Genomic DNA, 23,840 nt, shown 5'->3' with positions numbered 1-23,840 from the left:
CTGATTGGCTCCCGCTGTGTCCAATCACAGACCCTGTGCACGAAATCACGCACAGGTACATGATTTCGCACAGGAGGGCCCCCCTGCTGCAGTATATCTGCGTGGGGCAGGAATTAAGTGGTTAAAGGGTAACTCCACTTTCGTGGGGAAAAAAAAATAGCAAATAAGAAAAAAATTATAGAATATATACATTTGAAGAAATATGAGGTCAGTTGAAAAATCAACACCGTGTCCCCGATATGAAACTAGAAAACCAAAGTATAGAAATAGACTTTAAGGCCCCTTTCACACATACGGACAGTAATGACCTCTTATATCTCCATTGGTGAGATCTCTGCTCTTGTAAGGGAAGGCATAATGCATTGAGTCACATATGTGTGCGCCGGCGCAAGATTACACGGAGTCATACTCATGCGTGCGTGCCTGTCACTAAGGTTGGTGCCATTCGGGCTTTTTAAACAGAGCTGCTGCACTGGATCCTTGCCGTTTGGTCTATAGCATTTCCTGAATAACCTGTCACCCGTTCCTGTGTCTACCCCCCCCCCCCCCGATGACGTCATCAATGACGAAACGTGCCTATGACGGTGACGTCATCATGCACACGGACCTTAAGTAATGGCCGAGATTGAGTCGTTCTTTATGTCTTGTTTTTGAGGGAATCTGTTGGCACATCTTATATTGGCCCTGGCAAAGGAGGCTGACAGGTTAAAGGGAGACCTTAACTCCTTAAGTACTCTTTAATTATCTGTTGTACAGGGGTCAATCCCTTCTGGTAAGGAGCTACATTGTACTTCTGTTTGGGGGTGAACCATTCACTGGTTTTATGATTTTGGTCAGGCATTTCTCACAAGGTGTCCGACTACAGTTTTTTTTATTCTATTTTTCTGAAGGCGATAAGTTCCACTAAAGTTTAGTTAGGGGTATCAGAGTAAAGGGGGCTGAATACACACACACACACTTTTCACATATTTATTTGTAAACAAGTTGAAAAACATTTATCCTTTTCCTTCCACTTCACATTTATGTGCCACTTAGTGTTGGTCTATCACATAAAATCCCAATAAAATATATTTACGTTTTTTGGTTTTCAAAGCAACGTAGATCACCCAGAGGGGAGGGGCTTTTATCAACAAAAGTGGAGTTACTCTTTAAGCAAATATCACAAAGTCTATTATCTGGATCTTTACGGAGATGTTGTTTGTGTGCAGAACACTGGATGTCTGAACTAGAAGAGCTGAAGTCGTCCATTATGAAGGCGCTCACTCTGCTCATTGATGCGGCTGAGAGTTATTCCAAGGTAAACTGATCTCCTGACTGCCAGTGATATTCCTGGATGGGTGAAAAGAGTCTTGCATTGTATGGCCAACAGCTAGAGTTAGGACTGGGCATTGTATTTACTTACAGGCTCCATATAACAGTCAGCAATAACATGATGACCATTGACAGGTAAAGTGCAGAACATTGATTATCCCGTTACAATGACATCTGAAAGTGGGTGGGTGTCAGAAAAAATTAAATCAGGCCTCGAGACAGAAGTACAGTTAAATCACACTTGTTTAATAATAAAAGTAAAAAAAGAACAAACGTAGTCAAAACATAGCCAGAGTTCAGTAACCGGAACGGATAGTCAGCCAAGCCAGAAGTCAGGGATCAATGTAGTGGGACAGCAAGCAGGATCTGGAGCCAGAAGGGATGTCGGCAAAGCCAGTCTTTAACCAGGAATGCAGGAGACCGTCTCTGTGATGTTGACCAAGGCGAAGGCAGAGATGTTCTGGACTGGACGGCTTAAGCACAAACATAGTCAAAACATAGCCAGAGTTCAGTAACTGGAATAGATAGTCAGCCAAGCCAGAAGTCAGGGATCAATGTAGTGGGACAGCAAGCAGGATCTGGAGCCAGAAGGGATGTCGGCAAAGCCAGTCTTTAACCAGGAATGCAGGAGACCGTCTCTGTGATGTTGACCAAGGCGAAGGCAGAGATGTTCTGGACTGGACGGCTTAAGCACAAACATAGTCAAAACATAGCCAGAGTTCAGTAACTGGAATAGATAGTCAGCCAAGCCAGAAGTCAGGGATCAATGTAGTGGGACAGAAAGCAGGATCCGGAGCTAGAAGGGATGTCAGCAAAGCCATTCTTTAAACAGGAATGCAGGAGATGTTTCTTGTGATGTTGACCAAGGTAAAGTCAGAAATCCACTGGACTGGGCGGCTTAAATCCAGCCCTGACAGTGGGATATATTAGACAGCATTTGAACATGTTGTCCCTGAAGTTAATATGTTGAAAGTAGAAAAATTAGGCATCGCAGCTTGTTGTGCGTGTGGCTATGTAGCTGCAGACTGGTCAGAGTGCCCCATGCTGACCCGTGTCCACAGCCAAAAGCACCCACAATGGGCATGAGCATCAGAACTGGACCACCAAGCAATGGAAGAAGGTGGCCTGGTCTGATGAATCACATGTTCTTTAACATCATGTGGATGGCCGGGTGCGTGTGTGTCACTTACCTGGGGAAGAGATGGCACCAGGATGCAGTATGGGAAGAAGACAAGCCGGCGGAGGCAGTGTGATGCTTTGGGCAATATTCTGCTGGGAAAGCCTTGGCTCCTCCCATTCATATAGATGTTACTATGACACGTACCACCTACCTAAACGTTGTTAGTGACCAAGTCCCACCCCTTCATGGAAACCGGATTCCCTGATGGCAATGGCCTCTTTCAGCAAGATAATGCGCCCCCCCAACACCCAGCAAAAAATGGTTCATGAATGGCTTGAGGAACACAACAAGGAGTTCATAGTGTAAAAAGTGAAAAACAGCGCTAAATAACATCTGTCCCTACAAACAAACTTGAGCGGCAATTTTGCGCAAGACAATTGCAATCAAAATAAGAAAAACAATAAAATTGTGCTAATATTATAAAAGTCCATATATATGACCAAATGAAAGATTCAAAGGTAGAAATAGTCCACATTTAATGTGATAAAGTGAATAATTCCATGGTAGTGACCATCATCCATCACCAATGGTGCCACGGTGAATCCACCACCAGCTGTAGAAACTGCTTACCAGCTCCAGTTGAACCCTTTTATATTACAGGGGGTCGGTGAACGCCTACAGCTTAAAACTCACCCGGGGGGCCTTTCTCAATATCACGGGGTCACTCCACTTCTCCCGATGGTACTCAAGGGATTCGGTAGGAAATGGACACCAAAAAGAAGCCAGAGGCTCCAAATAGTGTAAAATCCTTAGGCCTATTTTTTCAGACTCTGTGTTTACAAGTTAAAATCATTTTTTCTTGCTAGAAAATGACTTGGAACCCCCAAACATTATAAATATATTTTTCCTGACACCCTAGAGAATAATATGGCGGCCGTTGCAATACTTTATGGCACATCGTATTTGAGCAGCGGTCTTACAAGCGCACTTTTTTTTAATGAAAAAAATAAGACAACAGTAAAGTTAGCCCAATTTTTTTTTTTTTTTTTTATATATTATGAAAGATAATGTTACGCTGAGTAAATTAATACCCAACATGTCACGCTTCAAAATTGCGCCCGCTCGTGCAATGGCGACAAACACACAGTGGCACGGTGGTGTAGTAGGTAGCACGCTCGCCTAGCAGTAAAAAGGGTCTCTGGTTCGAATCCCAACCACGACACTACCTGCCTGGAGTTTGCATGTTCTCCCTGTGCCTGCGTTTGGTCTCCTCCGGGTACTCCGGTTTCCTCCCACACTCCAAAGACATGCTGGTAGGTTAATTGGCTTCTGTCCAAAAAAAAAAAAAAAATTATTGGCCCTAGTATATGAATGTGAGTTGGGGACCTTGAATTGTGGCCTCCTTGAGGGTAGGGACCGATGTAAGTGTGCGATGTATGTGTGGAGCCCTTCGTAAATTGACGGCGCTATATGGGTACCTTAAATAGGGATAATTGTAGACATGCACCCACACTCACTCAGGTTGAACTGGATGGACTGGTGTCTTTATTCAACCTTACTAACTATGTAACTTTTACCCTTAAAAATCTCCATGGGCGACAATTAAGGTTAACAGTTTTGAGTTACAGCGGAGGTCTAGGGGTAGAATTATTGCTCAAATACCCATTGCACAGAGCAAACTCTTGCTTCTAATTAATAAAACTACATTGACCTTAGAGCTTGCAGTGAACTGTTTTGTTGCCTTCATTCTGTATTTCTCGTATCCATCTCTATGTAGGATTCCTGTGTCCGTCAGTCCCTGCGATGTGCCCGTCTGACCCGCCTTCTGACTCTACAGCTTCACCTACTGAAGAGCGGCCACAAAACCCAGCTCATCAATTTGGATCGAGAGAGCTTAATAGAGCCCATAATGGCGCTGCCGCGGTTCTACCAGGTATGTCCTGCTGAGACTTCCGTCTTGTGTTTGCCTTTTGTACATTTTCAGGTGTGCTTTCTGCATATTCTTTCATACAACAGAATGGAGTTTTTTTTTTGGTATGGGGGTAATAAGATAGCCGTTCACGCTAACTTTTCATACTCAACCAAGACCAAAAGATTGATGTTGGACTATACCGGTACTTTATATATAGAAAACAAAAAGAAGCTTGTAAATAATAATAAAATTTAACATATGTTTAATAATTGAAAAAAGAAAAAACAACAGAATACAAAATATCATAGATAAAATTCTAATACACCCCAGATTGACATATACAAATACTCATAATAGAGTTCGATTCTGGTGGCGTAGGAGGAAAATTCCTCTACTAGTTTCGCGGGTCATCCGCTTCTTCAGGAGGAGGTCTATATAGGTAAATAATATATAGTTCGTAAACAATTAACAATTCATATAAATAGAAAAACAGAAAATTATTCAGCCAATAATTATATAGGATAACAAATAAAAATTAAAAAAAACGGGGAATGTGGGAACATTCACTCACCAAAAAATCAGAGAAGAGGGAAATAAAAACAAACTTTGGGTAGGTGGGCCCCTTCTATATTCCCCCTCCGGCGGACATGGGGGATGGGATGCGTATGCTTCTCTGATTTTCTGGGTGAGTGAATGTTCCCACATTCCCCTTATTTTTTTATTTGTTATCCTATATAATTATTGGCTGAATAATTTTCTGTTTTTCTATTTATATAAATTGTTAATTGTTTATGAACTATATATTATTTACCTATATAGACCTCCTCCTGAAGAAGCGGATTACCCGCGAAACTAGTAGAGGAATTTTCCACCTACGCCACCAGAATCGAACTCTATTATGAGTATTTGTATATGTCAATCTGGGGTGTATTAGAATTTTATCTATGATATTTTGTATTCTGTTGTTTTTTTTTTTTTTTTCAATTATTAAACATATGTTAAATTTTATTATTATTTACAAGCTTCTTTTTGTTTTCTATATATAAAGTACCGGTATAGTCCAACATCAATCTTTTGGTCTTGGTTGAGTATGAAAAGTTAGCGTGAACGGCTATCTTATTACCCCCATACCAAAAAAAAACTCCATTCTCTAAAAACTCTATGGATGATGGTACATCATATCTGATTTATAATTATCTGAGGCTGTACTCTTAAACCTTTCATACAACAGAACAACCTATTACCGGGAAAAAAATAAAATGTAATATACAGTCATTGTTCCTGCACCGTGATCCATCCTCCATGTCATTCCATTCGATTGGTGCCGCATGTACTCCATGGCAATGTGGATTACTGTTGTCCCATTTACAGGGCTTTGCATAAGTCTCCCGCTACCGTCTGTCCCTTGTAATTGTTCAATTTTCATAGTGTTACAGTGAGGGGAAAAAGTATTTGACCCCCTGCTGATTTTGTACGTTTGCCCGCTGACAAAGAAATGACAAAGAAATCAGTCTATAATTTTATTGGTCGGTTTATTTTAACAGCGAGAGACAGAATAACAACAAAAATATCCAGAAAAACGTTTTCAAAAAAGTTATAAATTGATTTGCATTTTAATGAGTGAAATAAGTATTTCATCCCTTATCAATCAATTTCTTGCTCCCAGGTGTCTTCTATACAGGTAACCGGCTGAGATTAGGCTCAGATCTCCGCTCTCTTAAAATGAGTGAACTAAGGATTTGACCCCTTCGCAAAAAAACACGACTAAGGCAGGCCATACACGGGTCGAATTTCGTATGAATTTTCTTTCGAAAATCTTATCCAATAATTTTTCGTTCGTATTTCGCAACATTAGTGGGGCTGCAGCAACAGCCGGTTTTCGTGCGGCAATCAAATTTGAGTAATCGGACATGTTGGAAATTTTTTGAAAAACAAATGATTTTCTAATCACTGATGGGAGAATCGTGCGAGAAATGTAATCGGAAAAGAAATGCAAATGTGCAAGGAAAGAAAATTCCCGGAAAGAAAAGAAGATTCCCAGCCACGAAAATTCTTTTCTGTAGCAACATGAGGTGAATTTGAAGGCTTGGTTGGCCGAATTTCGTAATCAATGGTGTCACAAAACGCACAGATTTTCAAAAGAAAATTCTTTCGAAATTCGACCATGTATGGCCAGCCTTAGTACTTGGTGGAGAAACCCTTGTCGGCGATCACAGAGGTCAGACGTTTCTTGTAGTTGGTCACCAGGTTTGCACACATCTCAGGAGGGATTTTGTCCTCTTTGCAGATCCCCTCCAGGTTTTGAGGCTGATGTTTGGTAACTCAACCCTTCAGCTCCTTCCACATATTTTCTATGGGATCAAGGTCTGGAGATTGGCTAGGCCACTCAAGGACCTTAATGTGCTTCATTTTGTTCCACTGCTTTGTTGCCTTGGCCATGTGTTTTGGGTCATTGTCATGCTGGATAATCCCATCCATCGACCCATTTTCAATGCCCTGAATGAGGGAAGGAGGTTCTCACCCAGGATTTGATGGTACATGGTCCCCGTCCATCATCCCTTTGATGTGGTGAAGTTGTCCTGTCCCCTTAGCAGAAAAACACCCCCAAAGCATAATGTTTCCACCTCCATGTTTGACGGTGGGGGATGGTGTTCTTCAGGTCATGGCGAGTTGAGTTGATGCCAAAGAGCTCGATTTTGGTCTCATCTGACCACGATACTTTCCCCCAGTTCTCCTCGGAATCATTCAGATGTTCATTAGCAAACTTCAGGCGGACCTGTACATGGGCTTTCTTGAACAGGGGGAACTTGTGGGCACTGCAGGATTTCAGTCCTTGTTTATTATTCAAAGACCCACAGATTCAAATGGATCCATCCATTTTGAATCTGTGTGTCTTGGAATAATAATCCCTTTCCCGCCAAGCGTACGCAGATGTGCGTACTCGGCTTCCGGGGGTTATACCGGGATGATGCCCGCACCTGCAGGCATCATCCCGGTACCGTTTTTTTCAGCGGGCGATTGGCTATCCAGCCATAACAACCGATGCGGCTGTTATGCCGGAGGAGCGGAAGGGGACGTCCCCCCCCTCCCGCCGCCTCCCGCCGCTGTTACCGGTGCTCCCGCTCGATCGGGAGCACCGATTCACATTCCGCTGCCTCCGGCTGCTGCGGAGGAACTGGAACGAAGCCGTAATCAGCTTCGTTCCAGTCTCCTCATAGTAAACACGGAAGCGACGTCATGACGTCACTTCCCGTTTACTCGGCTGCCAATGGCGCCGGTTTTAAAAAGATATCCGGTATTCAGAATCGCCGTTTTCGGCGATCTGAATACATTGAAGTGTAAAGGAGGGGTGGGGGGGTCTTTTAGACCCCCGATCCCTCCATAAAGAGTACCTGTCACCACCTATTACTGTCACAAGGGATGTTTACATTCCTTGTGACAGCAATAAAAGTGATCAAATTTTTAATTTTTTTTTAAAAAACAATTTAGTCATTTTAAAATAAATAAAATAAATAAATAAAAAAAATTTTTTAAAGCACCCGCCGTCCCCGCGAGCTCGCGAAGCAAAGAAAACGCATACGGAAGTCGCGCCCGCGTATGTAAATGGTGCTCAAATCACACATGTGAGGTATCGCCGCGATCGTCAGAGCGAGAGCAATAATTCTAGCAGTAGACCTCCTCTGTAACGCTAACCTGGTAACCGTAAAAAAAAATTTAAAGCGTCGCCTATTGAGATTTTTAGGTACCGTACTTTGTCATCAATCTACAAGTGCGTGCAATTATAAAGTGTGACATGTTTGGTATCTATTTACTCGTAACATTATCTTTCACATTACGCAAAAAAATTGGGCTAATTTTCCTGTTTTTTTTTTTTTTTAATTTGTGAAAGTGTCCCTTTTCCCAAAAAGTTGCATTTTAAACACTGCTGCGCAAATACCGTGTGACATAAAATATTGCAACAATCGCCGTTTTATTCTCTAGAGTAATGTTTGGGGGTTCCAAGTAATTTTCTAGCAAAAAATATGGATTTTAACTTGTAAACACCAAATGCCGAAAATAGGCTTAGTCATGAAAGGGATAAACAAGAAGATCGTTGTTTATACTCTTAGGGGGACTTACTGTTTGCTGGACCAGAGCCGGTGGTGGCGTGGATACTCCAGAGTCGAGCATCCCTATTTTTGTGCTCTATACCCCTTTCCCATTCCTCCTGAATATTTTGGGGGGTTTGGGATGTGAAATGATGGAGCCTTTTGGGATTTGACGTCCTTGTTGAGTGTTCTACTCTTGGGCCTCTTAACCACTTGCCGACCAGCGCACGACGATGTACGTCGACAGAATGGCACGGGCAGGCAAATGGGCGTACATGTACGTCCCTTTAAATTTGCCGCGCTCCCGCGCTGGTCGGGACCCCTGTGAGTCCGGTCGCGGGACCCGCGGACTCGATCGCCGCGGGCATACCCGCGATCGTCTCATGGAGCGGCCAAATGAAGAAATGCCGCTGTAAACCGCATTTCTCCATTCTGCCTAGCAACTAGTGACGCTGATCTCTGCTCCATGTGATTGGAGCAGAGATCAGTGTTCACTAAATGAAAGCCCAACCCCCCCACAGTTAGTAACACGCCCCTAGGAACACTTAACCCCTACACTGCCACCCACTGGTTAACCCTTTCACTGCCAGTGTCATTTACACAGGAATCACTGCATTTATATAGCAGTGATTGCTGTATAAATGACAATGGTCCCAAAAATGTCCAATGGGTCCCCCACAATGTCGCAGTCACAATAAAAATCGCTGATCGCCACCATTACTAGTAAAAAAAAAATAATAAAAAATTATTAATAAAAATGCTATAAAACTATCCCTATTTTGTAAACGCTATAACTTTTGCGCAAACCAATCAATAATCGCTTATTGCCATTTTTTACCAAAAATATGTAGAAGAATACGTATCGGCCTAAACTGAGGGAAAAAATGTTTTTTCTATATATTTTTGGGGGATATTTATTATAACAAAAAGTAAAAAATAATGCGGGAAAAAAAGGACGTCAATTTTGTTTGGGAGCCACGTCGCACGACCACGCAATTGTCAGTTAAAGCGACGCAGTGCCGAATCGCAAAAAGTGGTCTGGTCTTTGACCAGCAAATTGGTCCGGTCTGCAAGTGGTTAATGCGGTGGAGGACTTATACCGACTTCATTGTAGTGTCTAAGATGGAGGAGCTTTCCTTTCTATGATCAATATTCTGACATAAAGTGTTTTTATTTTTCCTGATGAAGAATTTATATGCGCTTTTTCGAAAACACAGCGGACTCTTCAACTACTTACCACATTGGGTGATGTTCTATAATGTTCTCTTTGTTGAAATTTGCCACTTTCTACTGTCATGCTGATATGTATTTATGTATCCAATTTTCATTACCTTTGGTTGTATCCATAGGATTGCTGTTTTTTAGGATTTTCTTTTTGTGTATTAATAAATTATATATTATTTATAGAATTTTTTCTCTTTCTTTATATTGCCTTTAAAATCCCAATATTTGAGGTCTCAACTGTTTTGTTTACCAAGGGATGATGGCAAAACATGCCAGTCCGCATGAGCCTAATTCATTTCTATATATAATCATTCATTTCTTTAATCCATAATGAATTGAGTCACTGCGCTCCTTCCTGACGGATCCGGCCACTCCTCTCTCGTCTTTTAGGCGGTGATTGTTTCTGAAGCTTATGAAGTACAGCCAGACTGGGCTGAGGTCCTCTATCAGAAGGTGATTGTTGGAGGCGACTTCCAGTATTTAGAGGAACTGAAGCAGCGGCAACTACTCAGCAAAGGAGTCTTTGAGCAAATATCCAACAAGTAAGTTCCTCCTACTGATACCAATGATGAGGCACTATTCCTCCCACTGACACCAATGATGGGACACTATTCCTCCTACTGATACCAATGATGGGACACTATTCCTCCCACTGACACCAATGATGGGACACTATTCCTCCTACTGATACCAATGATGGGACACTATTCCTCCTACTGATACCAATGGTGGGGCACTATTCCTCCCACTGACACCAATGATGGGGCACTATTCCTCCCACTGACACCAATGATGGGGCACTATTCCTCCCACTGACACCAATGATGGGGCACTATTCCTCCCACTGACACCAATGATGAGGCACTATTCCTCCCACTGACACCATTGATGGGACACTATTCCTCCCACTGACACCAATGATGGGACACTATTCCTCCCACTGACACCAATGATGGGGCACTATTCCTCCCACTGATACCAATGATGGGGCACTATTCCTCCCACTGACACCAATGATGGGGCACTATTCCTCCCACTGACACCAATGATGGGACACTATTCCTCCCACTGACACCAATGATGGGGCACTATTCCTCCCACTGATACCAATGATGGGGCACTATTCCTCCAACTGACACCAATGATGGGGCACTATTCCTCCCACTGATACCAATGATGGGGCACTATTCCTCCCACTGACACCAATGATGAGGCACTATTCCTCCCACTGACACCAATGATGAGGCACTATTCCTCCCACTGACACCATTGATGGGACACTATTCCTCCCACTGACACCAATGATGGGACACTATTCCTCCCACTGACACCAATGATGGGACACTATTCCTCCCACTGACACCAATGATGGGACACTATTCCTCCCACTGACACCAATGATGGGACACTATTCCTCCCACTGACACCAATGATGGGGCACTATTCCTCCAACTGACACCAATGATGGGGCACTATTCCTCCCACTGATACCAATGATGGGGCACTATTCCTCCCACTGACACCAATGATGAGGCACTATTCCTCCCACTGACACCAATGATGAGGCACTATTCCTCCCACTGACACCATTGATGGGACACTATTCCTCCCACTGACACCAATGATGGGACACTATTCCTCCCACTGACACCAATGATGGGACACTATTCCTCCCACTGACACCAATGATGGGGCACTATTCCTCCCACTGACACCAATGATGGGACACTATTCCTCCCACTGATACCAATGATGGGACACTATTCCTCCAACTGACACCAATGATGGGGCACTATTCCTCCCACTGACACCAATGATGGGGCACTATTCCTCCCACTGACACCAATGATGGGACACTATTCCTCCCACTGACACCAATGATGGGGCACTATTCCTCCCACTGACACCAATGATGGGGCACTATTCCTCCCACTGACACCAATGATGGGGCACTATTCCTCCCACTGACACCAATGATGGGGCACTATTCCTCCCACTGACACCATTGATGGGGCACTATTCCTCCCACTGATACCAATGATGGGACACTATTCCTCCAACTGACACCAATGATGGGGCACTATTCCTCCCACTGACACCAATGATGGGGCACTATTCCTCCCACTGACACCAATGATGGGACACTATTCCTCCCACTGACACCAATGATGGGGCACTATTCCTCCCACTGACACCAATGATGGGGCACTATTCCTCCCACTGACACCAATGATGGGGCACTATTCCTCCCACTGACACCAATGATGGGGCACTATTCCTCCCACTGACACCAATGATGGGGCACTATTCCTCCCACTGACACCATTGATGGGGCACTATTCCTCCCACTGACACCATTGATGGGACACTATTCCTCCCACTGACACCAATGATGGGGCACTATTCCTCCCACTGACACCAATGATGAGGCACTATTCCTCCCACTGACACCAATGATGAGGCACTATTCCTCCCACTGACACCAATGATGGGGCACTATTCCTCCCACTGACACCAATGATGGGGCACTATTCCTCCCACTGATACCAATGATGGGACACTATTCCTCCCACTGACACCAATGATGAGGCACTATTCCTCCCACTGACACCAATGATGGGGCACTATTCCTCCCACTGACACCAATGATGGGGCGCTATTCCTCCCACTGATACCAATGATGGGGCACTGTTCCTCCCACTGACACCAATGATGGGGCACTATTCCTCCCACTGACACCAATGATGGGGCACTATTCCTCCCACTGACACCAATGATGGGGCACTATTCCTCCCACTGACACCAATGATGGGGCACTATTCCTCCCACTGACACCAATGATGAGGCACTATTCCTCCCACTGACACCAATGATGAGGCACTATTCCTCCCACTGACACCATTGATGGGACACTATTCCTCCCACTGACACCAATGATGGGACACTATTCCTCCCACTGACACCAATGATGGGGCACTATTCCTCCCACTGATACCAATGATGGGGCACTATTCCTCCAACTGACACCAATGATGGGGCACTATTCCTCCCACTGATACCAATGATGGGGCACTATTCCTCCCACTGACACCAATGATGAGGCACTATTCCTCCCACTGACACCAATGATGAGGCACTATTCCTCCCACTGACACCAATGATGGGACACTATTCCTCCCACTGACACCAATGATGGGACACTATTCCTCCCACTGACACCAATGATGGGGCACTATTCCTCCCACTGACACCAATGATGGGGCACTATTCCTCCCACTGACACCAATGATGGGGCACTATTCCTCCCACTGACACCAATGATGGGGCACTATTCCTCCCACTGACACCAATGATGGGGCACTATTCCTCCCACTGACACCAATGATGAGGCACTATTCCTCCCACTGACACCATTGATGGGACACTATTCCTCCCACTGACACCAATGATGGGACACTATTCCTCCCACTGACACCAATGATGGGGCACTATTCCTCCCACTGATACCAATGATGGGGCACTATTCCTCCCACTGACACCAATGATGGGGCACTATTCCTCCCACTGACACCAATGATGGGACACTATTCCTCCCACTGACACCAATGATGGGGCACTATTCCTCCCACTGATACCAATGATGGGGCACTATTCCTCCAACTGACACCAATGATGGGGCACTATTCCTCCCACTGATACCAATGATGGGGCACTATTCCTCCCACTGACACCAATGATGAGGCACTATTCCTCCCACTGACACCAATGATGAGGCACTATTCCTCCCACTGACACCATTGATGGGACACTATTCCTCCCACTGACACCAATGATGGGGCACTATTCCTCCCACTGACACCAATGATGAGGCACTATTCCTCCCACTGACACCAATGATGAGGCACTATTCCTCCCACTGACACCATTGATGGGACACTATTCCTCCCACTGACACCAATGATGAGGCACTATTCCTCCCACTGACACCAATGATGGGACACTATTCCTCCCACTGACACCAATGATGGGACACTATTCCTCCCACTGACACCAATGATGGGACACTATTCCTCCCACTGACACCAATGATGGGGCACTATTCCTCCAACTGACACCAATGATGGGGCACTATTCCTCCCACTGATACCAATGATGGGGCACTATTCCTCCCACTGACACCAATGATGAGGCACTATTCCTCCCACTGACACCATTGATGGGACACTATTCCTCCCACTGACACCAATGATGGGACACTATTCCTCCCACTGACACCAATGATGGGGCACTATTCCTCCCACTGATACCAATGATGGGACACTATTCCTCCAACTGACACCAATGATGGGGCACTATTCCTCCCACTGACACCAATGATGGGGCACTATTCCTCCCACTGACACCAATGATGGGACACTATTCCTCCCACTGACACCAATGATGGGGCACTATTCCTCCCACTGACACCAATGATGGGGCACTATTCCTCCCACTGACACCAATGATGGGGCACTATTCCTCCCACTGACACCAATGATGGGGCACTATTCCTCCCACTGACACCAATGATGGGGCACTATTCCTCCCACTGACACCATTGATGGGGCACTATTCCTCCCACTGACACCATTGATGGGACACTATTCCTCCCACTGACACCAATGATGGGGCACTATTCCTCCCACTGACACCAATGATGGGGCACTATTCCTCCCACTGACACCAATGATGGGACACTATTCCTCCCACTGACACCAATGATGGGGCACTATTCCTCCCACTGACACCAATGATGGGGCACTATTCCTCCCACTGACACCAATGATGGGGCACTATTCCTCCCACTGACACCAATGATGGGGCACTATTCCTCCCACTGACACCAATGATGGGGCACTATTCCTCCCACTGACACCATTGATGGGGCACTATTCCTCCCACTGACACCATTGATGGGACACTATTCCTCCCACTGACACCAATGATGGGGCACTATTCCTCCCACTGACACCAATGATGAGGCACTATTCCTCCCACTGACACCAATGATGAGGCACTATTCCTCCCACTGACACCAATGATGGGGCACTATTCCTCCCACTGACACCAATGATGGGGCACTATTCCTCCCACTGATACCAATGATGGGACACTATTCCTCCCACTGACACCAATGATGGGGCACTATTCCTCCCACTGACACCAATGATGGGGCACTATTCCTCCCACTGATACCAATGATGGGACGCTATTCCTCCCACTGACACCAATGATGGGGCGCTATTCCTCCCACTGATACCAATGATGGGGCACTGTTCCTCCCACTGACACCAATGATGGGGCACTATTCCTCCCACTGACACCAATGATGGGGCACTATTCCTCCCACTGACACCAATGATGGGGCACTATTCCTCCCACTGACACCAATGATGGGGCACTATTCCTCCCACTGACACCAATGATGAGGCACTATTCCTCCCACTGACACCAATGATGAGGCACTATTCCTCCCACTGACACCATTGATGGGACACTATTCCTCCCACTGACACCAATGATGGGACACTATTCCTCCCACTGACACCAATGATGGGGCACTATTCCTCCCACTGATACCAATGATGGGGCACTATTCCTCCCACTGACACCAATGATGAGGCACTATTCCTCCCACTGACACCATTGATGGGACACTATTCCTCCCACTGACACCAATGACGGGACACTATTCCTCCCACTGACACCAATGATGGGGCACTATTCCTCCCACTGATACCAATGATGGGGCACTATTCCTCCCACTGACACCAATGATGAGGCACTATTCCTCCCACTGACACCAATGATGAGGCACTATTCCTCCCACTGACACCATTGATGGGACACTATTCCTCCCACTGACACCAATGATGGGACACTATTCCTCCCACTGACACCAATGATGGGACACTATTCCTCCCACTGACACCAATGATGGGGCACTATTCCTCCCACTGATACCAATGATGGGACACTATTCCTCCAACTGACACCAATGATGGGGCACTATTCCTCCCACTGACACCAATGATGGGGCACTATTCCTCCCACTGACACCAATGATGGGGCACTATTCCTCCCACTGACACCAATGATGGGGCACTATTCCTCCCACTGACACCAATGATGGGGCACTATTCCTCCCACTGATACCAATGATGGGGCACTATTCCTCCAACTGACACCAATGATGGGGCACTATTCCTCCCACTGATACCAATGATGGGGCACTATTCCTCCCACTGACACCAATGATGAGGCACTATTCCTCCCACTGACACCAATGATGAGGCACTATTCCTCCCACTGACACCATTGATGGGACACTATTCCTCCCACTGACACCAATGATGGGACACTATTCCTCCCACTGACACCAATGATGGGACACTATTCCTCCCACTGACACCAATGATGGGACACTATTCCTCCCACTGACACCAATGATGGGACACTATTCCTCCCACTGACACCAATGATGGGGCACTATTCCTCCCACTGATACCAATGATGGGGCACTATTCCTCCCACTGACACCAATGATGAGGCACTATTCCTCCCACTGACACCAATGATGAGGCACTATTCCTCCCACTGACACCATTGATGGGACACTATTCCTCCCACTGACACCAATGATGGGACACTATTCCTCCCACTGACACCAATGATGGGACACTATTCCTCCCACTGACACCAATGATGGGGCACTATTCCTCCCACTGATACCAATGATGGGACACTATTCCTCCAACTGACACCAATGATGGGGCACTATTCCTCCCACTGACACCAATGATGGGGCACTATTCCTCCCACTGACACCAATGATGGGACACTATTCCTCCCACTGACACCAATGATGGGGCACTATTCCTCCCACTGACACCAATGATGGGGCACTATTCCTCCCACTGACACCAATGATGGGGCACTATTCCTCCCACTGACACCAATGATGGGGCACTATTCCTCCCACTGACACCAATGATGGGGCACTATTCCTCCCACTGACACCATTGATGGGGCACTATTCCTCCCACTGACACCATTGATGGGACACTATTCCTCCCACTGACACCAATGATGGGGCACTATTCCTCCCACTGACACCAATGATGAGGCACTATTCCTCCCACTGACACCAATGATGAGGCACTATTCCTCCCACTGACACCAATGATGGGGCACTATTCCTCCCACTGACACCAATGATGGGACACTATTCCTCCCACTGACACCAATGATGGGGCACTATTCCTCCCACTGATACCAATGATGGGACACTATTCCTCCCACTGACACCAATGATGGGGCACTATTCCTCCCACTGACACCAATGATGGGGCACTATTCCTCCCACTGACACCAATGATGGGGCGCTATTCCTCCCACTGATACCAATGATGGGGCACTGTTCCTCCCACTGACACCAATGATGGGGCACTATTCCTCCCACTGACACCAATGATGGGGCGCTATTCCTCCCACTGACACCAATGATGGGGCGCTATTCCTCCCACTGACACCAATGATGGGGCACTATTCCTCCCACTGACACCAATGATGGGACGCTATTCCTCCCACTGACACCAATGATGGGACGCTATTCCTCCCACTGACACCAATGATGGGACACTATTCCTCCCACTGATACTAATGATGGGGCACTATTCCTCCCACTGACACCAATGATGGGGCACTGTTCCTCCCTCTGACACCAATGATGGAGCACTGTTCCTCCCACTGACACCAATGATGGGGCACTATTCCTCCCACTGATACCAATGATGGGGCACTGTTCCTCCCACTGACACCAATGATGGGGCACTATTCCTCCCACTGAGACCAATGATGGGGCACTGTTCCTCCCACTGACACCAATGATGGGGCACTATTCCTCCCACTGATAACAATGATGGGGCACTATTCCTCCCACTGACACCAATGATGGGGCACTATTCCTCCCACTGACACCAATGATGGGGCACTATTCCTCCCACTGATACCAATGATGGGACACTATTCCTCCCACTGATACCAATGATGGGGCACTATTCCTCCCACTGACACCAATGATGGGGCGCTATTCCTCCCACTGATACCAATGATGGGGCACTGTTCCTCCCACTGACACCAATGATGGGGCACTATTCCTCCCACTGACACCAATGATGGGGCACTATTCCTCCCACTGACACCAATGATGGGGCGCTATTCCTCCCACTGACACCAATGATGGGGCACTATTCCTCCCACTGACACCAATGATGGGACGCTATTCCTCCCACTGACACCAATGATGGGACACTATTCCTCCCACTGATACTAATGATGGGGCACTATTCCTCCCACTGACACCAATGATGGGGCACTGTTCCTCCCTCTGACACCAATGATGGAGCACTGTTCCTCCCACTGACACCAATGATGGGGCACTATTCCTCCCACTGATACCAATGATGGGGCACTGTTCCTCCCACTGACACCAATGATGGGGCACTATTCCTCCCACTGAGACCAATGATGGGGCACTGTTCCTCCCACTGACACCAATGATGGGGCACTATTCCTCCCACTGATAACAATGATGGGGCACTATTCCTCCCACTGACACCAATGATGGGGCACTATTCCTCCCACTGACACCAATGATGGGGCACTATTCCTCCCACTGATACCAATGATTGGACATTATTCCTCCCACTGATACCAATGATGGGGCACTATTCCTCCCACTGACACCAATGATGGGGCACTATTCCTCCCACTGATAGCAATGATGGGGCACTATTCCTCCCACCGACACCAATGATGGGGCAATATTCCTCCCACTGATAGCAATGATGGGGCACTATTCCTCCCACTGATACCAATGATGGGGCACTATTCCTCCCACTGATACCAACGATGGGGCACTATTCCTCCCACTGATACCAATGATGGGGCACTATTCCTCCCACTGATATTAGTGATGGGGCACTATTCCTCCCACTGACAGCAATGATGGGGCACTATTCCTCCCACTGATACCAATGATGGGGCACTATTCCTCCCACTGATATCAGTGATGGGGCACTATTCCTCCCACTAACACCAATGATGGGGCACTATTCCTCCCACTGACAGCAATGATGGGGCACTATTCCTCCCACTGACACCAATGATGGGGCACTGTTCCTCCCACTGATAACAATGATGGGACACTATTCCTCCCACTGACACCAATGATGGGGCACTATTCCTCCCACTGACACCAATGATGGGGCGCTAATCCTCCCACTGACACCAATGATGGGACACTATTCCTCCCACTGACACCAATGATGGGGCACTATTCCTCCCACTGATACCAATGATGGGGCACTGTTCCTCCCACTGACACCAATGATGGGGTACTATTCCTCCCACTGAAACCAATGATGGGGCGCTATTCCTCCCACTGACACCAATGATGGGGCACTATTCCTCCCACTGACACCAATGATGGGGCGCTATTCCTCCCACTGACACCAATGATGGGGCACTATTCCTCCCACTGACACCAATGATGGGGCACTATTCCTCCCACTGACACCAATGATGGGGCGCTATTCCTCCCACTGACACCAATGATTGGGTACTATTCCTCCCACTGAAACCAATGATGGGGCGCTATTCCTCCCACTGACACCAATGATGGGACACTATTCCTCCCACTGACACCAATGATGGGGCACTATTCCTCCCACTGATACCAATGATGGGGCACTGTTCCTCCCACTGACACCAATGATGGGGTACTATTCCTCCCACTGAAACCAATGATGGGGCGCTATTCCTCCCACTGACACCAATGATGGGGCACTATTCCTCCCACTGACACCAATGATGGGGCACTATTCCTCCCACTGACACCAATGATGGGGCGCTATTCCTCCCACTGACACCAATGATGGGACACTATTCCTCCCACTGATGCCAATGATGGGGCACTATTCCTCCCACTGACACCAATGATGGGGCATCAAGCAGGGAGATTTTAAAACCACTTAAAGTACTGTCGTTTTTTGCCATGCCATGAGAACGTGCAGTTTTAAAGCATGACATGTTAGGTATCTGTTAACTTGGCGTAACGTAATTTTTCACATTATACAAAAAAAGTTGGGCTAACTTTACTCTCTAAAGTTTACTCTTTTTATTCTCTAGGGTCTCTGCTGAAATATATATATATATAATGTGTGTGTGTGTGTATATATATATATATAATGTTTGGGGGTTCTAGGTAATTTTCTAGCAAGAAATACTCATAATGTGTGTTGTTTTTTTATTTTTTCAGATGTAAACTGAACCCCCCAGGATCGACTGGACTGCAGAACCTGAAACGTGTCATCTCTTGTTGCAAGGACATTAACTTGCAATACAATCTGGCGATTGAGAACAATTTCTATGACATCACAGATGTCCTGATGAGAGACTCTCAGACACGCTGTTGTCTCACTGATATGCTGTCTCAGTAATACTGGAGCTGTTCTATCGTTATGTGATCACAGCGATAAGATGACGCAATCATCACAGCGATAAGATGACGCAATCATCACAGCGATAAGATGACGCAATCATCACAGCGATAAGATGACGCAATCATCACAGCGATAAGATGACGCAATCATCACAGCGATAGGAGAATATACAATTTTGCACTTTCTTTTAATTGTTGCCAAATGTATCTGTAGTCAATCAGAAACCTTTTAGCTACCTCCATCCAATGACATCATCTCAATCAGCTAATTTACATTCTTTCAATCGTCTCATATTACAGTGGAACTAAACCCTCCTATCCTTTCCAGCCAAGGCAGCTGCCATCTTGGCCTCTCTTTGATCTGGAATTGCCGTGGTGCAGCACATGTGATCAGTTAGGACACCAGACATTTGATGGTTTAACAGTTTGGTTTGGAGGCAAATGTGAGAGTAAGCATTGCCGGAATGCCTGTTTTTTTTTTTTTTTTAAATGTTAAATCGATGGGTTTAGTTCCACTTTAATAATCATAAAAAAAAAAAAAAATTCTTGTCTCAGGCCATGGAGGTGAAATTGGTTTATTATACAGGAACAATGAGAGGTTTTGGTGATGTGAGACGGGATTGGATTGCTATATTAAGGAGATCTCTTCCACCTCTTGTCTTATCTTGAACAAAATAAAACTCTTCAGTGTTAAGGGAGATGTCCTTTTAAAGGATATCTAAAGCTTAATTTAAAAAAAAAACAACCAAAAAAAAATCCTATTTACATCTGTGCAGTTGATTTTGATCAGAGCGGCCCGATCCTCCTCTTCTGGGGTCCCTCTGCGGCACTCCTGGCTCCTCCTCTTCTCGAGTGCCCCGTTGGAGAGCCGCTCTTGTCCGGGCGCGCTCTCCTGTCCTGCTGTTGCGTCTATTGACGCAGAGAGCAGGACTTGGCCCCGCCCCCGGCTCCCGCATCATTGGATTTGAGTGACAGCAGCGGGAGCCAATGACTGCACTGCTATGCAACCAGGACCCGAGACAGCGGGTGTGCTCGTCTCCGTCGCTGGAAAGACCGGGTTCGCTCAAGTAAAAAGGTTTTAGGTCCTTTTCACATGGGTGGAATCCATTCAAGCGGATTCGCCTGCTCAGCGGCGGGGGGGGGGGGGGATCTCTCCGCTGAGCAGGCAGATGACAGGTCCGTGTCCGCTCCGCCATGCAGAGCAGACACGGACACAGCCCGCTTTTCTCTATGGGGCTGTTGGATGGAAACGGAGTGCGTGTCCGTTTCCAATCTGATTTGTCACCCGGTCCGCCCGAAGGATGGCGAACGTATCTCCGTACGTCTGTTTTAAGCTGGCCCAAAGGATGTTTATAAATGCTTTGGAATCTCGCTAATTCAGTGCAATTTCAAAGCCGCAGATTAGTGCGATTTTGCACCTCCCATTTTCATTGAGACTTCATTTAACATTTAAGTCTTTGCAGGTCACAATAAAATCCCCAAAAGTAGCGCAGGGACCTTTTTTCTAAGTTTCTGCAACTTGAGTCGCAACAATTTGAATGCTTCCATTGCAGGCAATGGGCTGCGAATTGTCATGCGGTTCTGAACTGTCAGATCGGTGTGAACCAGGGCATGAGGGCCTCTCTTGCCCGGCTTTTGTTAGCTTCAGAACTGCTTCTCTCCCTAAACAAGTCTATGGGAATGTAAAAGCAGCTGAAAGGGATCAAACGCATGTCAACTGCACCCGAGACAAATCCTGAATGATCTCCGTAAAACATCCCAATCTGATGTTAAAAACATTTTCCCATGAAAGCCCTTCAACACAGACCCTAAGCCCTTGTACACCCGATCGGAGATTCCGACGGAATGTGTCCGATCGGAGCATTTTGTCGCATATTCCGACTGTGTGTGGTATGTATCGAACTGTTTCCGTCGGACCAAATTTTCCAACTTGCCGGAAATATTTTCCAACAAAATGCTCCGATCGGACATACTCCGATCATGTGTAGAGAATTCCGATCGGACAAAGTGCCACGCATGCTCAGATCAAATTCCTACATCAAAGCTATTGGCTACTAGCCTGAACGTAGTCCCGTCGTAATGAAATAACGTCATCACGTTATGTACAATCGGACATTCCGACAACTTCGTCCGACTGTGTGTATGCAACAGTTTTGGATAAAATCCGACGGATTTGGTTGTCGGAATCTCCGACCGTGTGTACAAGGGCTAAGACTTCGTTCACACATAAGCGATTTGAATTTGCAGAAAAACGCAAAACGAGTTTGAGATGCCATTATTTCTTAATGGCACCCTTAACACTGTGCGATTTTGCTGCACGCGAAGTTCTGGAACTTGTTTTGGGCAAAACGTGTCGTGCAATTTAGTTAATGAATACAAGGCTTTCTCTTATTGGCTGAGATTGGGATTGTGACGTCACCCACCATTTAGGAGAAGCCTTCTATTTTTTATCAATGAATACTAGACTTTCTCTTATTGGCTGAGATGGGGATTGGGACGTCACCCGTCATTTAGGAGAAGCCTTTTATTTATTTTTCTATCAATGAATACAAGGCTTTCTCTTATTGGCTGAGATGGGGATTGTGACGTCACCACCATATAGGAGAAGCCTTTTATTTTTTTTTCTATCAATGAATACAAGGCTTTCTCTTATTGGCTGAGATTGGGATTGTGACGTCACCCGTCATTTAGGAGAAGCCTTCTATTTTTTATCAATGAATACTAGACTTTCTCTTATTGGCTGAGATGGGGATTGGGACGTCACCCGTCATTTAGGAGAAGCTTTGCATTTTTTTTTATCAATGAATACAAGGCTTTCTCTTATTGGCTGAGATGGGGATTGTGACGTCACCACCATATAGGAGAAGCCTTTTATTTTTTTTTCTATCAATGAATACAAGGCTTTCTCTTATTGGCTGAGATTGGGATTGTGACGTCACCCACCATTTAGGAGAAGCCTTCTATTTTTTATCAATGAATACTAGACTTTCTCTTATTGGCTGAGATGGGGATTGTGACGTCACCCGTCATTTAGGAGAAGCCTTTTATTTATTTTTCTATCAATGAATACAAGGCTTTCTCTTATTGGCTAAGATGGGGATTGTGATGTCACCACCATTTAGGAGAAGCCTTGCATTTTTTTTTGATCAATAAATACAAGGCTTTTTCTTATTGGCTGAGATTGGAATTGTGACGTCACCCGTCCTTTAGGAGAAGCCTTGTGTTTTTTATCAATGAATACAAGGCTTTCTTATATTGGCTGAGATGGGGATTGTGACGTCACTGCCATATAGGAGAAGCCTTGTATTTTTTTTTCTATCAATGAATACAAGGCTTTTTATTATTGGCTGAGATGGGGATTGTGACGTCACCCATCATTTAGGAGAAGCCTTGTATTTTTTATCAATGAATAAACTTCTTCTTTTTGGGCAACACGTGTCGCGCAATTTTTGTGTTTGCAAGATTGCAGCGCGTTTTTTTTTTTGCGTGGCAGAATCGCAGCGTATTTAGCGTGCCATCAAGAAATAATGGCATTGCAAACGCATCCTGCGTTGCACCGCGATTCCGCTCCCAGCGATTCAAATTGCCTGTGTGTGAACAGAGCCTTAGACCTCATTCACACGGGCGGAAGTAAGCGCACAC

At 46.0% G+C, this 23,840-nt stretch overlaps 1 protein-coding gene across 1 annotated transcript in view; it reads left to right on the top strand.

Moving 5' to 3' along the window:
* The window catches only part of SPG11 (SPG11 vesicle trafficking associated, spatacsin), a gene marked incomplete in the record, with an annotated part of 178,052 nt that extends 154,422 nt beyond the window's left edge, over window positions 1-23,630 (top strand). The window contains 4 exon segments of the mRNA XM_077471981.1: window positions 1,209-1,297; window positions 4,209-4,364; window positions 10,046-10,197; window positions 20,016-23,630. Of these exon segments, the coding sequence (XP_077328107.1) occupies window positions 1,209-1,297; window positions 4,209-4,364; window positions 10,046-10,197; window positions 20,016-20,196 (578 nt within the window).
* Window positions 23,631-23,840: the final 210 nt, after the last annotated feature.

Source organism: Lithobates pipiens, unplaced genomic scaffold (genome assembly GCF_037356315.1).
Source record: "Lithobates pipiens isolate NorthernLeopardFrog02 unplaced genomic scaffold, aLitPip1_a1.2 Scaffold_8, whole genome shotgun sequence".
Taxonomy (NCBI): domain Eukaryota; kingdom Metazoa; phylum Chordata; class Amphibia; order Anura; family Ranidae; genus Lithobates; species Lithobates pipiens.
Note: the sequence above shows the minus strand (reverse complement) of the source record. Positions and strands in the feature narration are given on the sequence as shown.